General features: G+C 37.2%; 1 protein-coding gene across 1 annotated transcript; it reads left to right on the forward strand.

The window, feature by feature from the left end:
* The first annotated feature begins 12,935 nt into the window (after positions 1 to 12,935).
* Positions 12,936 to 14,567, forward strand: LOC121811160 (3-ketoacyl-CoA synthase 3-like). Its single transcript, XM_042211959.1, has one exon. The coding sequence runs from the start codon at positions 12,938 to 12,940 to the stop codon at positions 14,339 to 14,341; it is 1,404 nt and encodes a 467-aa protein (XP_042067893.1). The 5' UTR covers positions 12,936 to 12,937; the 3' UTR covers positions 14,342 to 14,567.
* The last annotated feature ends 996 nt before the right edge of the window (positions 14,568 to 15,563 follow it).

The raw sequence follows: 15,563 nt of genomic DNA on the forward strand, positions 1-15,563 counted from the left end.
AGAAAGGTGAATCCGTAAGAGTAAAACCACACGTGGGTTTTAATCTATTTAGACCATCCACGGTAGGAATAGCCCAGCAATAGCCCAGCCATAGCCTAGCCACTGTCACATCATCAGCACTAAAAATCCTCCTGCCACATCATCAAAACAAGCAAATAGCCCAGCCATAACATAGCCACATAATATCCACATCACTATTAACAAATATATACAAAATGAAATAATTAACAATCACACAATATACGAAATTTAATTTACGAGACATATACGGGAAAAGTTTAATAATAATATTAAAATTTAAAAAAGTACAATAATTTAAAAAAATACATTAATTTAAAAAAAATACAATAATAAAAAGGAGTGCCAATTCACTACTCGTCTCCGTCGTCGCCGCCTCCGTCGCTGTCGCCACCATCGCCGCTGCCACCACCACCGCCGCCGCCGCCGCCGGTCTCCCTCCGTGCCGCCTCCAACTCGTCCTGCAGGATCATGAGCAAGGTTTGAAGCACGCTCTTCTCCACGGGATCCGTCGCCACCCGCCATTCGGCCATCGTCTTGATCAACTGAGCTCGCGTTTGGGCGCGAGCGAAGAATTTGAGATCCTCGGTGGATTGGCCAAGGGGGGATGCCGACTGGACCTCCTGGGAAGCCCCGACGTTCCCCCTCGCCTCCCGCTGAGCGCGCTTGCGCCCCATCGGGCGAGGTCGGCCACCGACCGAACGCGGCGTGGGGAACTCCTGCGTCGTCTCGGGGAGGTCGTGGGAACCACCGCTGCTACCGCTGAAATCCTCGGTGTAGTTCAGTCGTTGCTTCTTTGGCCAGCCAGAGTCGACACATACTCGGAACTTCTCGGACTCGTTCAGCACAAGATAGCAGTTCCAATAGGTGAAGTCCTTGTATACCCCCTTCAGTGGGAAGGCTTTCTCAGCTATTCTCCTGCAGTCCTCCTCCGTTTGGCCACTGCTCATCATGCGGAGTGCGTTGGTGTACAAACCCGAAAATCGGGAGACCGCACCCCTGATTCGGTTCCAGGCCTTCCGGCAATCCTCCCCGTTGCGTGGCCTCCCCTCCGGGCAAAATCTCTTGTAGGCTGCTGCTATCTTGCCCCACATGTTGACGATCCTCTGCTCGTTCGAAACGAGAGGATCGTCGCAAACACTCACCCACGCCTTGCAGAGCGCGACGTTCTCCTCGTCCGTCCACCTCCTCCGTACCTCCTCCTCACCCGGCTGCGACGACTCGCCGACCTTCTTCTTGCCCTTCTTCTTTGGGGCGCCACGCCCCCGCTCTGCCCCCCCTTCAACGAGAGTTTCCGGAGCTCCGGGAGTATCAAACACCAAGTCATCTAAGGAGAAACTATCAAACCCCAAGGGCGTTTGGGTCGATGTGTGCGATGAACCAGTCGAAAAATCAAAACTGGGGCGATAGACATCCCCCGCCATCGCCGGGGACCCCCCAGAAGTCCACTGTGTAGCCGGTACGACCCCCGGAGTCCCCTGTGTTGGTGGTACCCATCCCGTTGGTGCCCACCCCGGTATCACCGGAAACCCCCCCAGCGGACTCCTCCCCGTTGGCATCCCGGAAAACATCTGCTGCCACGGGTACATGTTGTAGTACCCGGGCATCTGACCCCATCCACTTCCCACGGGGATCGACGGAGTTTGTGACCCGCTACTCCCGGAACTAGGCTTGTTGTTGAGATCCATTTCCCTTGTTGATCTTGTACAGAAATTAAGATAGAGAGAGTACTCGTTAAAACAAGTGGTGCGAATTAAAATGACGAGCAAAACGCGTATATATAGTGTTTCGGGAAAAAAAAAATTTAATTTCGCGCTAGGCGGTGCGCTGGGCGATCCGGGCGCTGCAATAGCGCCGAGCGGACCGCCCAGCGCCACGGACCGCCCAGCGCTGCGCGGTTTCTCTCTCCATTCGCCCGCTGGGCGACTGCAATAGACCGCCCAGCGAACCGCCCAGCGCGGGCGCTCGGCTGGGCGGCATTGTGGATGGTCTTATAGAACTCGTCATTTCTAAATTACAAATATCTTTAATTAATTTCGGTTTATTAATAATGATAACATGACCAGATAGCCAAAAATCATACACAAATAGATATAGATAGCTCAGAGTTTCTAAAAAACATTATAATCCAATTTAAAATTTATGGACAAAAATAGACTAATTGTTTTAGTAACTCCCACTCCTAATTTATATCCACCACCAAAACATGTCATTCCGTTTCATTTCATTTCAAAACAAGTCTCTCTATACCATATCTCACACCTTCTCTCTGAATTTTAAAGAAATATGAGTGGAAAAAATTAGATACCACTTTTGGAGTTGACATTTCCGACACGGTGATTTCTAGAGGTTTCAAAATTGACTATATTTAGTTTTTAGATGTTTTTAACTAACTAATTTTCAACTATCTAAGGTCATTCGCAATTTAGCCCCAAATTTTAGGTACTACTACTACATTTTTCAGCTATGACTTGAGAATATTCAATTTTAGCTTGAACGCCAATAACTTAACCATGATGAATAAACATGAATGTAGTGTTTTTCAAAAAATAATGATGAATTGAAAAATATAACTCTTTTTTCGGTTCATCATTTTTTTTATTTTCTAATTTTATATATTTATTTAAACTTCGATGTTTGTAAAATAAAAATAAATGATGAAAATTCTGATTAATATTTAATTTGGTTCTCAATTTTCAACAGCTTTTGAAAACCAAACGAAATTAATCCGAAAAAATATTAATAGACTTGAACACGTACGTTGTTGTACAAATTATCGCTTTTAAACTATTCCAAATTAATTATAAATTTAATGTGCATCTTTAATTTGCATAACTTTTAGCCCAGAACATCGAAACTAAAAATATTAATACTAGGCCAATTAGAAATCCCCCATAAAAATGGTAAGGGAAAATTAATAGTGGGATCGATATATCCCAATAAGAATACTAGTACAAGTTGCAGTTGCAGAAGTAGTTGAGAGCCAATAAAAATACTGCCGAGAATCAATTTGTTTCTGAAACCAACGTTTTACATTATTGAATTCTCCATATCTGCCGCTGTTTTCTCATTTTTTTCTGGTTTTGTTTGTTTAGCAATCAATTCTCTTTTAGTTTTTTCTCCAAAGTCAGATGCCAAATGCAAGTAAGATTAGATCCATCGTGACACAATATATATATATATAGGGTCTTGTTAGGTTGAGATTTTTTAGCTTAATTGAGAATTGAGATGCATTTTCAGCCACTCATTTTGAAATGTCAACTACAAGTAGATTATGTCAACTAAGGGGTATTATCGTCATTTCATTTCAATAGCCAGAATATCAAATGTCAACAACTCGTATTAAAATGTCAACAACTAAAAAAAATTTAATTTTTTTAATTTTTTTTAATTTTTTTTAATTTTTTTTAAATTTTTTTAAAATTTTCGCGCGATGTCAACTACTGAGACATTATGTCAACTACGATGTGTAGTCTGCACATCAAATGTCAATAGCTCTGCACATCAAATGTCAACAGCTTATAATTGACATTATATATGTGTAGTTGACATGAATTGTATATGTAGTTGACATTATATGTGTGTAGTTGACATGAATTGTATATGTAGTTGACATTACATGTGTGTAGTTGACATGAATTGTATATGTAGTCGACAAAAAAAAAAATAAATAAATAAAATAAATAAAAAAATAAAATATATGATGAAATTACAAATATGCCCTTTCACAATTAATTAATGTAAAAATATTTTCCATGTGGCAAATTCTGGACCACTCATTTAATAAAAATGAGTGGCTTATAATGCATCTCAATTCTCAATTAGGCTAAAAAATCTCAATTGATCACAACCCTATATATATATATATATATATATATATAGGGAGATGATCAAAACAAGTATGTGTTTAAATCCAGAAATGCAGCCAAAATCTTGGCCCTAGGATTAGATGAAATAATGGTCAATAATTAATCAAAAATACGGAAGGTCGTAATTAAGCAGTTTTAGGTCATATTATAAGATTTGAGTTTAATGTCATATTAAGATCATTTTAGGTCATGCTTTGTTAGTATGACCTAAACATAAACTAACAATGACCTAAACATGCCCTATGCATGATATTGTTCTGCATTTCTGTATTTAAATCTAGTTTTGCATAGATTAAAACCCTATATATATATATATATATATATGGATGTATTCATTTCCTTTTCCTATATTTCCTCCTTTTTCCTTCTTAATATCAGCCATTAGATTAGAGAAATGGACGGTCAAGATCAACATTGGGTAATTAATCCCGTGTTGCATTATTTGTCCTATTTTGTGCATTATGAGGGTACAATAGTAATCTAATATTGGCTGGAAACCGCTACGAATAATGCACCACATGGTCACGAGTAATGCATATAATTGCCTATATAATGCACAATATGTGAACTGCAATGCATACGAACAAGATGTGCTGTGTTATGATGTTTGACACACATTTCTTGTTTCCCCTAAGGGTTTAATAAGCTTAGGGGCTAGGGTATAGTACGTAGACATGTATGTAATCTTCACATGGTAACGAGTAATGGATATAATTAACTATATAATGCACAATTTGTGAACTGCAATGCATACGAACAAGATGTGCTGTGTTATGATGTTTGACACACGTTTCTTGTTTCCCCTAAGGCTTTAATAAGCTTAGGGGCTAGGGTATAGTACGTACGCATTAATAACAAATTATAAAACGATACGAATAATTCACCAAATTGTCACGAGTAATGGATGTTATTAACTATATAATGCACAATATGTGAACTGCAATGCATACGAATAAGATGTACCATGTTATGATGTTTGACATACGTTTCTTGTTTCCCCTAAGGGTTTAATAAGCTTAGGGGCTAGGGTATAGTACGTAGACATTACTAAATGCACGTATGTAATCTTCAATCCGTTGATAAACCCAGATACACAATACCTCTAATAATGCATAATATACTGAGATAATGACAATTAACAGCTACATAATGCATTACCTAAACTAAATAATGCACATACGTATATTCCAATAACAACAATTTGTTAGTAATGTCTACGTACTATACCCTAGCCCCTAAGCTTATTAAACCCTTAGGGGAAACAAGAAACGTGTGTCAAACATCATAACATGGTACATCTTATTCGTATGCATTGCAGTTCACATATTGTGCATTATATAGTTAATAACATCCATTACTCGTGACAATTTGGTGAATTATTCGTATCGTTTTATAATTTGTTATTAATGCGTACGTACTATACCCTAGCCCCTAAGCTTATTAAACCTTTAGGGGAAACAAGAAACGTGTGTCAAACATCATAACACAGCACATCTTGTTCGTATGCATTGCAGTTCACAAATTGTGCATTATATAGTCAATTATATCCATTACTCGTTACCATGTGAAGATTACATACGTGTCTACGTACTATACCCTAGTCCCTAAGCTTATTAAACCCTTAGGGGAAACAAGAAACGTGTGTCCAAACATCATAACACGACACATCTTATTCGTATGCATTGCAGTTCACATATTGTGCATTATATAGTCAATTATATGCATTACTCGTGACCATGTGGTGCATTATTCGCAGATACCAAAATGTGGCAGTTACTTTTCCGTCAAATGTCAATAATAACCCTGTAATGCATACAACCACCTTCTATAATGCAACACGGAACCAGTTTTATAGAATCAATCTGATCCGTTGATGCATTAGATCTAACGCGTAATATTAAAAAGGAAAAAGGATCTAAGATGTGAAAAGGAGAATAACGCTCCCCTATATATATATATATATATATATATGGATGTATTCATTTCATTTTCCTATATTTCCTCCTTTTTCCTTCTTAATATCAGCCATTAGATTAGAGAAATGGACGGTCAAGATCAACATTGGGTAATTAATCCCGTGTTGCATTATTTGTCATATTTTGTGCATTATGAGGGTACAATAGTAATCTAATAATGGCTGGAAACCGCTACGAATAATGCACCACATGGTCACGAGTAATGCATATAATTGCCTATATAATGCACAATATGTGAACTGCAATGCATACGAACAAGATGTGCTGTGTTATGATGTTTGACACACGTTTCTTGTTTCCCCTAAGGGTTTAATAAGCTTAGGGGCTAGGGTATAGTACGTAGACATGTATGTAATCTTCACATGGTAACGAGTAATGTATATAATTGACTATATAATGCACAATTTGTGAACTGCAATGCATACGAACAAGATGTGCTGTGTTATGATGTTTGACACACGTTTCTTGTTTACCCTAAGGGTTTAATAAGCTTAGGGGCTAGGGTATAGTACGTACGCATTAATAACAAATTATAAAACGATACGAATAATTCACCAAATTGTCACGAGTAATGGATGTTATTAACTATATAATGCACAATATGTGAACTGCAATGCATACGAATAAGATGTACCATGTTATGATGTTTGACACACGTTTCTTGTTTCCCCTAAGGGTTTAATAAGCTTAGGGGCTAGGGAATAATACGTAGACATTACTAAATGCACGTATGTAATCTTCAATCCGTTGATTAACCCATATACACAATACCTCTAATAATGCATAATATACTGAGATAATGACAATTAACAGCTACATAATGCACTACCTAAACCAAATAATGCACATACGTATATTCCAATAACAACAATTTGTTAGTAATGTGTACGTACTATACCCTAGCCCCTAAGCTTATTAAACCCTTAGGGGAAACAAGAAACATGTGTCAAACATCATAACATGGTACATCTTATTCGTATGCATTGCAGTTCACATATTGTGCATTATATAGTTAATAACATCCATTACTCGTGACAATTTGGTGAATTATTCGTATCGTTTTATAATTTGTTATTAATGCGTACGTACTATACCCTAGCCCCTAAGCTTATTAAACTCTTAGGGGAAACAAGAAACGTGTGTCAAACATCATAACACAACACATCTTGTTCGTATGCATTGCAGTTCACAAATTGTGCATTATATAGTCAATTATATCCATTACTCGTTACCATGTGAAGATTACATACGTGTCTACGTACTATACCCTAGCCCCTAAGCTTATTAAACCCTTAGGGGAAACAAGAAACGTGTGTCCAAACATCATAACATGGTACATCTTATTCGTATGCATTGCAGTTCACATATTGTGCATTATATAGTCAATTATATGCATTACTCGTGACCATGTGGTGCATTATTCGCAGATACCAAAATGTGGCAGTTACTTTTCAGTCAAATGTCAATAATAACCCTGTAATGCATACAACCACCTTCTATAATGCAACACGGAACCAGTTTTATAGAATCAATCTGATCCGTTGATGCCTTAGATCCTTTTTCCTTCTTAATATTACGCGTTAGATCTAAGGCATCAACGGATCAGATTGATTCTATAAAACTGGTTCTGTGTTGCATTATAGAAGGTGGTTGTATGCATTACAGGGTTATTATTGACATTTGACTGAAAAGTAACTGCCACATTTTGGTATCATGTGAAGATTACATACATGTCTACGTACTATACCCTAGCCCCTAAGCTTATTAAACCCTTAGGGGAAACAAGAAACGTGTGTCAAACATCATAACACAGCACATCTTGTTCGTATGCATTGCAGTTCACATATTGTGCATTATATAGGCAATTATATGCATTACTCGTGACCATGTGGTGCATTATTCGTAGCGGTTTCCAGCCATTATTAGATTACTATTGTACCCTCATAATGCACAAAATAGGACAAATAATGCAACACGGGATTAATTACCCAATGTTGATCTTGACCGTCCATTTCTCTAATCTAATGGCTGATATTAAGAAGGAAAAATGAGGAAATATAGGAAAAGGAAATGAATACATCCCTATATATGACTATTATCCAAAAATTTTAAAATTAACCATGGGCCTTGAAGCTTGGTGGTAAATCTTTTTTATATTGGTACTATATTAAATGAGAATTTTAGACGGTCTTGATTGCGACTATTGAATTTAAGAGGTTGTGTAAGTTTTATGGATTTTGTGTTGTGGTCGAGTATGAAGTAGTATGATTCACTATTGTGCTGAGAGGTAGAGAGGGACATATGCTGCTGATAATTGAATTTTACTAAAATGGCCCTAAATTGTTTCATCAACACAAGCTACATTGCTGTAGATATTTGAAATCAAGGCACCAATTTCGCGCATCCATTTTGTACCGTGCGGTCCAAATCTGTCTTGGTTATGATATTAAAAGATGACATCTATCTTAGTGCAATCTTAATTATATATATATATATAGGATATATAGGATTGTGATCAAGATAGAACCATTCTTAAACGTAGAACAAATGCCAAACGGAGGTCGTTAGATCTTTTAATCCAATGGTGTTGATTTGCACAGCAACTTCCCATTACAACCAAAACTATTATATATATATATATATATATATGATTGTTATCAATACCGAACCACTCTTAAACCTTAAACGCCGAACAACATCATTACATGATAACATGGAGTTCATTATAATGAACTAATAACAAACATATACTGAACTTCAGATTTCTAAATTATGCATGATGATGTCATTGTTTTTAAATCTCAGAATCCCTATAATGAACTACAAATAAAGTTGTAATGAACTCCGTATTATTATATAATGATGTGTTTGGCGTTTAGTGTTTAAAACTAGTTTGGAATCTATTGATATTTGAATAATTCATGAGAAATGAGAATGACGAACAAACACATGATAATGTCAATGAACAAGCACCAGAATTGAACAGATAAAATAAATTTCAGTCATAACGCGATTGAAACTCAAGTAATGCATTCTCATTTCTCTCCTACCATTGTCAATCATGCCCCTATGAAATATGCTTAAATTATGACATTTTTTTGGTACATGTGATTGTGTTTTTTTTTAAATATATCAACTGCATATATTACAATGATCAATAATTTAGATTTATTAGTGAATAACATGCACGTTCATTTGTTGTTAAGTGCGTGCGTGGACACTTGACCATCATAAATTCACCTCCTAAACATTTGGTAAACTTGGCTTTCCTGGCAATTATTACAACCATAATCTGACATCTTAAATGTTCACAAGGATCTATATGTATTTTATTCATCAGAAAATTTATGTCTCAAGATCTTTAGTGATTAACTAAAAAAATATCATTTGTATTATAACAAAGTCAATATATATGAACTTCGAAAGAGAAAAAGGACAAACGGTTTCAAGTTGGTAGATGCAATTATATCTATCATACGCAATAGTACAAATTTCCAATGACCTATATTTTTCATAGTAATATATTAGTAGTATATATTTAGCAATTAATATATAGGCAGTTATTGTTCTCTGGTATGCTGTGTGCTGCTGGTTTTAGATCTTTTCTGTGGATGAACGCATCATGATTTGAATATATCTAAAAGTAGATATTTAAAGATATAAATATGGCCACATACAGTAGAGACTTAGCTAACAAATAAGGCAAATACTAGCTTCTGATATATCACTCCCAAGAAAACCCTAATTAAATTAAAAATAGAAAAATCCAATTTATATATCCGTCATGTATAATTGTTTGAGTATTTAACGCAGAAAATGAAATAGTAACTCCTCCCTCTGTCACACTCAAGATGTCCACATTCTTGAGTGACATGAAATTTTAGGATAAGTTGTAGGCGGAGTAAGTAAAGAGAAAAATGTAATTGAATATTTTAATGAGGAGATCAGAGAGAAGGATTTATTTCCAAATATAGAAATGGACATTATGATTGAGACAAACTAAAAAGTAAAAGTGAACATCTTGAGTGAAGCGGATCGGATGGAATATTTTTGAAGTCAATAATAGAGATCGTTGGTCTCTATATGATAGATATGGATGCTGCTTACAAGTAAAAAAGAAAAGAAAAATTGATACCCTAATATTCCAGTCAAAGTCGTTGTATTATCTATGATATTTTAAATATGTATCTCCCATCATCATCAATTAATACGCACCAAATTAATTTACTCACTCCGTAACCCATTAATTAACCCCAGTTGACTTGACACGGATTTTAAGAAATGTAGTAGAAAATAAGTATAAAATATTTGTGGAATGTGAGTCCTTTTATGGAGTATATCAATTTTATAGTAAAATGTGAGTTAAATAAGTTAGTGCAATGTGGAGTACGTTACCAAAAGTAATACTACATAAAAAGTAAGAGTATCAATTAATTGGGAATAGGAAAAAAAAGAAATTAGTGCTATGTCACGTCATCAGTTGAAATTTGCAATCCTACGCATTATTGCATGGTTTGCATATTCTGAAACTCATTCGTTTGTCACAGTAGGTGTTCTGTTATGCTACATATATTTACATGTCGAGACACTTTCTCTATTATGACAATAGAGAGTGTGGAGACACTAAATGATCCATGTTTCCTGAAAATAGTTATCTAATTATAAATTATTAGTACTTTTTTTTGAAATAAAATGTAGGTAATAAATAGCAATCTTTTATAAATAAACATACGTACATATATATCAAATTCTACGGAATTTAATAGATGCGAAAAATGGTAGGTGGAAATACATGTCAGAGCATTGATGGAAACTTGATAGGATTTTGATGGTACTTCAAATACCACTATCAATTTATCGGTTTCTGAATTTTTATACTCCCTCCCTCTCGAGCTACTCGAACCTTTACTGTTCGGCACGGAAATTATGGAATGAGTAATTAGTGTTTTAAGTAGAATGGCTAATAAAGTTGGTGAATTTAAAAGTAATTTTTTATCCAATATTTGCTTCCAATCCAAAATTAAAATTGAAACCCTATGAATCATCGTTCTTGTTCATCCAATATTTTGCTTCCAACCCAAAATTGAAACTGAAACTCTAAATTTGGGTTCTTGAATCATCGTTCTTCTCGTGTTCATATTGCCCCCGTAACTCACCAGCACAATGAACAATTAATCAAATCACAGAAGCAGAAAAAATAGTTTATGATAAATTATAAACACCTCACCAAAGATGGTGTATTTTATTGATAATTAGAGAGATTGAAGTCCTCATCACTTGAGTAAACAGGGGAGAGATCAGATATGGAACAATTGTGCTCGTTGTCTGGTTTGCTTTCACACTTCGCGTACGCCTCTTTCACCCAATTCGCCATATCTCTACCACCTGCAACCCACACGGTTTCAAACCTCTCGCAGACAGGACTGGTCTGGTCGTCGCGGGTCGGGAGAGACGTGGGTTAACCCACCCACTATTTGGCAGATCTTCAGCGAGGAGTGAGGTTGGGGTTCGAGACCGCCGTGGTTTAATCGCAGATGGAAGATCGTAGACGGGGAGTGAGGTGGATCTAGGGTTTCAAGAGAGAGAGTTTTTTTAGGATTTACTGATAGAGAGTTGCAAAGAGAGAGAACGGATACATTACAAATGAATTGGGGATGCTGGGGTTGGTGGTTAATTAATAAATGTCATTAAATTAGCTTTGATTAAGTGTAATAAGGGGATTTTAATTTTTACTAAAAATGGAAAGAGTGCAAGTAGCTCGGGACGCCCAGAAAGGAAAAGAGTGCAAGTAGCTCGGGACGGAGGGAGTACTACAACACTTTACTTTTGAAACAATGATTGCATCCACAAAGATGGCCTCATTTTTTACCGGCACAGGTTTTAAGAAATGTAATGAAAAGTGAGTTGAAAAAGTTAGTGGAATATGAGATCCACTACAAAAAATGGTAAAAAGTATAATGAGATAAATTTTGTGGGACGGATGAAAATGGAAAAATGAGACAATCTTTGTGGAACGGAGGGAGTACTATACTAGGGTTAATAAGAGTTTTGATGTTTTATTACTCTCCGTATATTAAAAATATAAACTATTTCCATTTTGAGTCTTCCCTTAAAAATAAAAACTTTCTAAATTTTTTCTTTTAGGAAGGAGACCCCACGATCCGCTAACTCTATTTCCACTACATTTTCTCTTCATCCCTCTTACTTTCCTCATTTCTCTTTATCTCTCTCTCACTTTATCAATTATTATTTCTTATTTTATCAATTGTGCATTAAAACTTGTGTTCTGTCAAAAGTTTCTATTTCCAAAGAAGAGGAGGTAGTATAATTCTTGGATTTGGGACGTGTCATTTCAAATTTAAAAATAAATTAGGCACATTTAGAAATACCTACAACAAGGAGCACCACACTAAGAAACATAGTGCTAGGTCCACAAAATGGACTACCGTAATTAAGAGCCTCATTATGATTCAAGGAAATATATTTTGTTGATACTTGTGTTTTAATCTCGTATATTATTTTGGGAGTCTATAATTTGTTGGGGCGTGCCTATTAGTCTTGAATTTATGGTATTAAAACATTATTATTCACCAATTTTAGTTGGTGGAAGTTGTGCATGATAAATTCTAATGGAGTACTACATATATATATATATATACACATAATGTTTCACATGCCCAACTTCTTCCCAAATGCAACTAAAGTTTTTTGACTTAGATTTCTCATCCACCGTTAATATACACTTCATCTGTCTGACATTAATTGCTCTAATTTTTCATTTTCGTTCATCCATGAATAATTGTCCCATTTACTTTTTACAATATTTTCAATAAAAGGACCTCCTCATATTCTACTAACTTTATTTAATTCACATTTTAATAAATATTACTTCATAAAACTTGGTAGAACTCATCTTCCACTAACTATTTTCATTAAAAGTTTTTTATACTTTTTAAAACCCGAGCTAAATCAAAGTGAGGCTCTTATTGGCGGAAGAAGGAAGTAGTACTACTACATAAAACTATATAAGTATCCCTCCCTCCATTTTACTAGTCACCAAATTTAGAAGAAAACATGGATCTGATAGACATGTTTAACCCTCTCCTCTTCATCCTCCCTCTCTCCTACCTCCTATGGACCTTGTACGACCGTCGCCGCAGCCGCCGCTGCTACATCCTCGACTACGAGTGCTACAAGCCCGGCGACCACCGCAAGCTGAGCACCAAATTCTCCGGCGAGATCATCCTCCGCAACAAGCAGCTCGGCCTCCACGAGTACAAATTCCTCCTCAAGACCATCGTCAGCTCCGGCATCGGCGAGGAGACCTACGCCCCCCAGATGGTCTTCGACGGCCGCGAGTCCTCCGCCACCCTCTCCGACGGCCTCCTCGAGATGGACGAGTTCTTCCTCGACAGCATCTCCGCCCTCCTCCGCCGCACCGCCCTCCCCCCCTCCCACATCGACCTCCTCGTCGTCAACATCTCCATGCTCTCCTCCGCCCCCTCCCCCGCCGCCCGCATCATCAATTTATACAAACTGAGAGACGACGTGAAGGTGTACAACCTCGCCGGGATGGGCTGCAGCGCCACCACCATCGCCATCAACATCGTCCAAAACATCTTCAAAACGCAACAGAATTCCACAGCAATGATTGTGACTTCCGAATCCCTCAGCCCCAACTGGTACATGGGAAACGACCGCTCTAAAATGCTCGCAAACTGCCTCTTCCGAACCGGCGGATGCGCTCTCATCCTCACCAACAAGCCGGCCCTCGCGAAGAAGGCGATGTTCAAGCTGAGGACCCTCGTCCGGACCCACCACGGCGCCAGCGACGACGCCTACGGCTGCTGCGAGCAGAAGGAGGACGACCTCGGCTTCGTCGGCGTCCATCTCGGGAAAAATCTCCCCAAGGCCGCCACGCGGGCGTTCATCGACAACTTGAAGGAAATCGCGCCGAAGATCCTGCCATTGCGCGAGCTGATCCGGTTCATGACGACGAAAAATCTGAGAAAATTGAGGCAGAAATGGAGCAAGGCGGCGGCGGGGAGGGCGGCGGCGATCAACTTCAAGAGCGGGGTGGATCACTTCTGCCTGCACACGGGCGGGAAGGCGGTGATCGACGCGATAGGGTCGAGCCTAGGGTTGAGCGAGTATGACGTGGAGCCAGCGAGGATGACGCTGCACCGGTTCGGGAACACGTCGGCGAGTAGCTTGTGGTATGTGTTGGCGTATATGGAGGCGAAGAAGAGGTTGAAGAAAGGGGATAGGGTGTTTATGATAAGTTTTGGGGCAGGGTTTAAGTGTAATAGCTGTGTTTGGGAGGTTATGAGGGATTTGGAAGGGGATAATGTGTGGAAGGGTTTTATTGATTCTTATCCTAAGAAGAATTTGGCTAATCCTTTCTTGGAGAAGTTTGGTTGGGTTCATGATGCTGATGATAGCTTCAGCATTCCAGATGATTATCAGATTCCAGATTGATTAATGTTTTGTTTTTGTTATTGTAAGTGGTTCGCTAGTGAAAGTGGAAGATTGTATTTGTGCCCACTTTTGGACATGAAATTTGTACCCTATATTCTCATACAGCTTCAATTTTAAAAAATAATTGTTACTACCATATAAAGAGATAATTAAAATAATTATATTTGTCTTAATTGATTTGATGATCTTCAAATGAAACAAGTTCTACGTTGATGTGAATGTAAAAGGGATATACTATGCAAATTAATGATATTTTGGGGCCATACTTATAAAGGGAGAAACAAATAAAAATCCATTTTTATTTAGAAACACATATAGAATCATTTTTAACCTTTGAATATCGAATATCTATTGTGAATGTATGTCATTGATGGATGTGTGCCAAATATAAAAACCCAAATTCGTTTGATTTCGTTTATTTCGAGCATAGTATATAATTTCACTTTATACATAGCTCCAAATCCAATCCCTATCCGTTTTCTAGAGCATTTAAATCCGGCTTTATGATTCTCAAAAAGATTTTGCATTTGTGCGACACGTACTATTCAACTAGTATAAAAATGTATGTGTATAATGACGATATATTAATGAATGTATATTGATTAGGAAATAATAATACAAGACCTTGGACAAGAAATGAAACGAAACGTTGCATATTATATGATCCTCCACTTAATTATGACACCTACAAAACCACCCCACGTGATGTAAACACACATACGTGATAGTAAATTTGAGAGTACAAATGAGAACAACTTGTAGCTCTACTTTGTGAAGAAATTATTTCGTTACCCCGCAAATAGCATCCAAATATATAAATTCACAAAATAAATTTATTGATCAAACCAACCTTTTCAACCTACACCAATTTCAGTGGCTGATTTAAGAAGACGCGCCACCACCTCCATTTCAAGCTTCACTTCTAATAAATTTTAGTACTAGTACTTTTTTTTGCAATTTAATTTAGAATAACTTTAATTTGCAACTGAATGATGGAAATATATGAATAATATTTTAAATTACAGTGTAGTACTACTCTATATGGAAGGAATAGTGTTAGAGGTGAATGTGTAGCGCGTAATAAACCATTAAATGCAAGGAAAATAAAAGAGATCGTGAGCATTTATTTGGTGATACATTACAAGAAAAAGATGGATGCATTGCCCATTTAGAATAGTTATTTAATGACAAAAAGGACCGCATGAAAATTGAAATCCATGCT

The sequence above is a fragment of the Salvia splendens genome, chromosome 7, assembly GCF_004379255.2.
Source record: "Salvia splendens isolate huo1 chromosome 7, SspV2, whole genome shotgun sequence".
NCBI classification, from domain to species: Eukaryota; Viridiplantae; Streptophyta; class Magnoliopsida; order Lamiales; family Lamiaceae; genus Salvia; species Salvia splendens.

Coding starts and splice junctions, on each gene's coding strand:
- LOC121811160 (XM_042211959.1), top strand. CDS start 12,938: ATGGATCTGATAGACATGTTTAACCCTCTCCTCTTCATCCTCCCTCTC.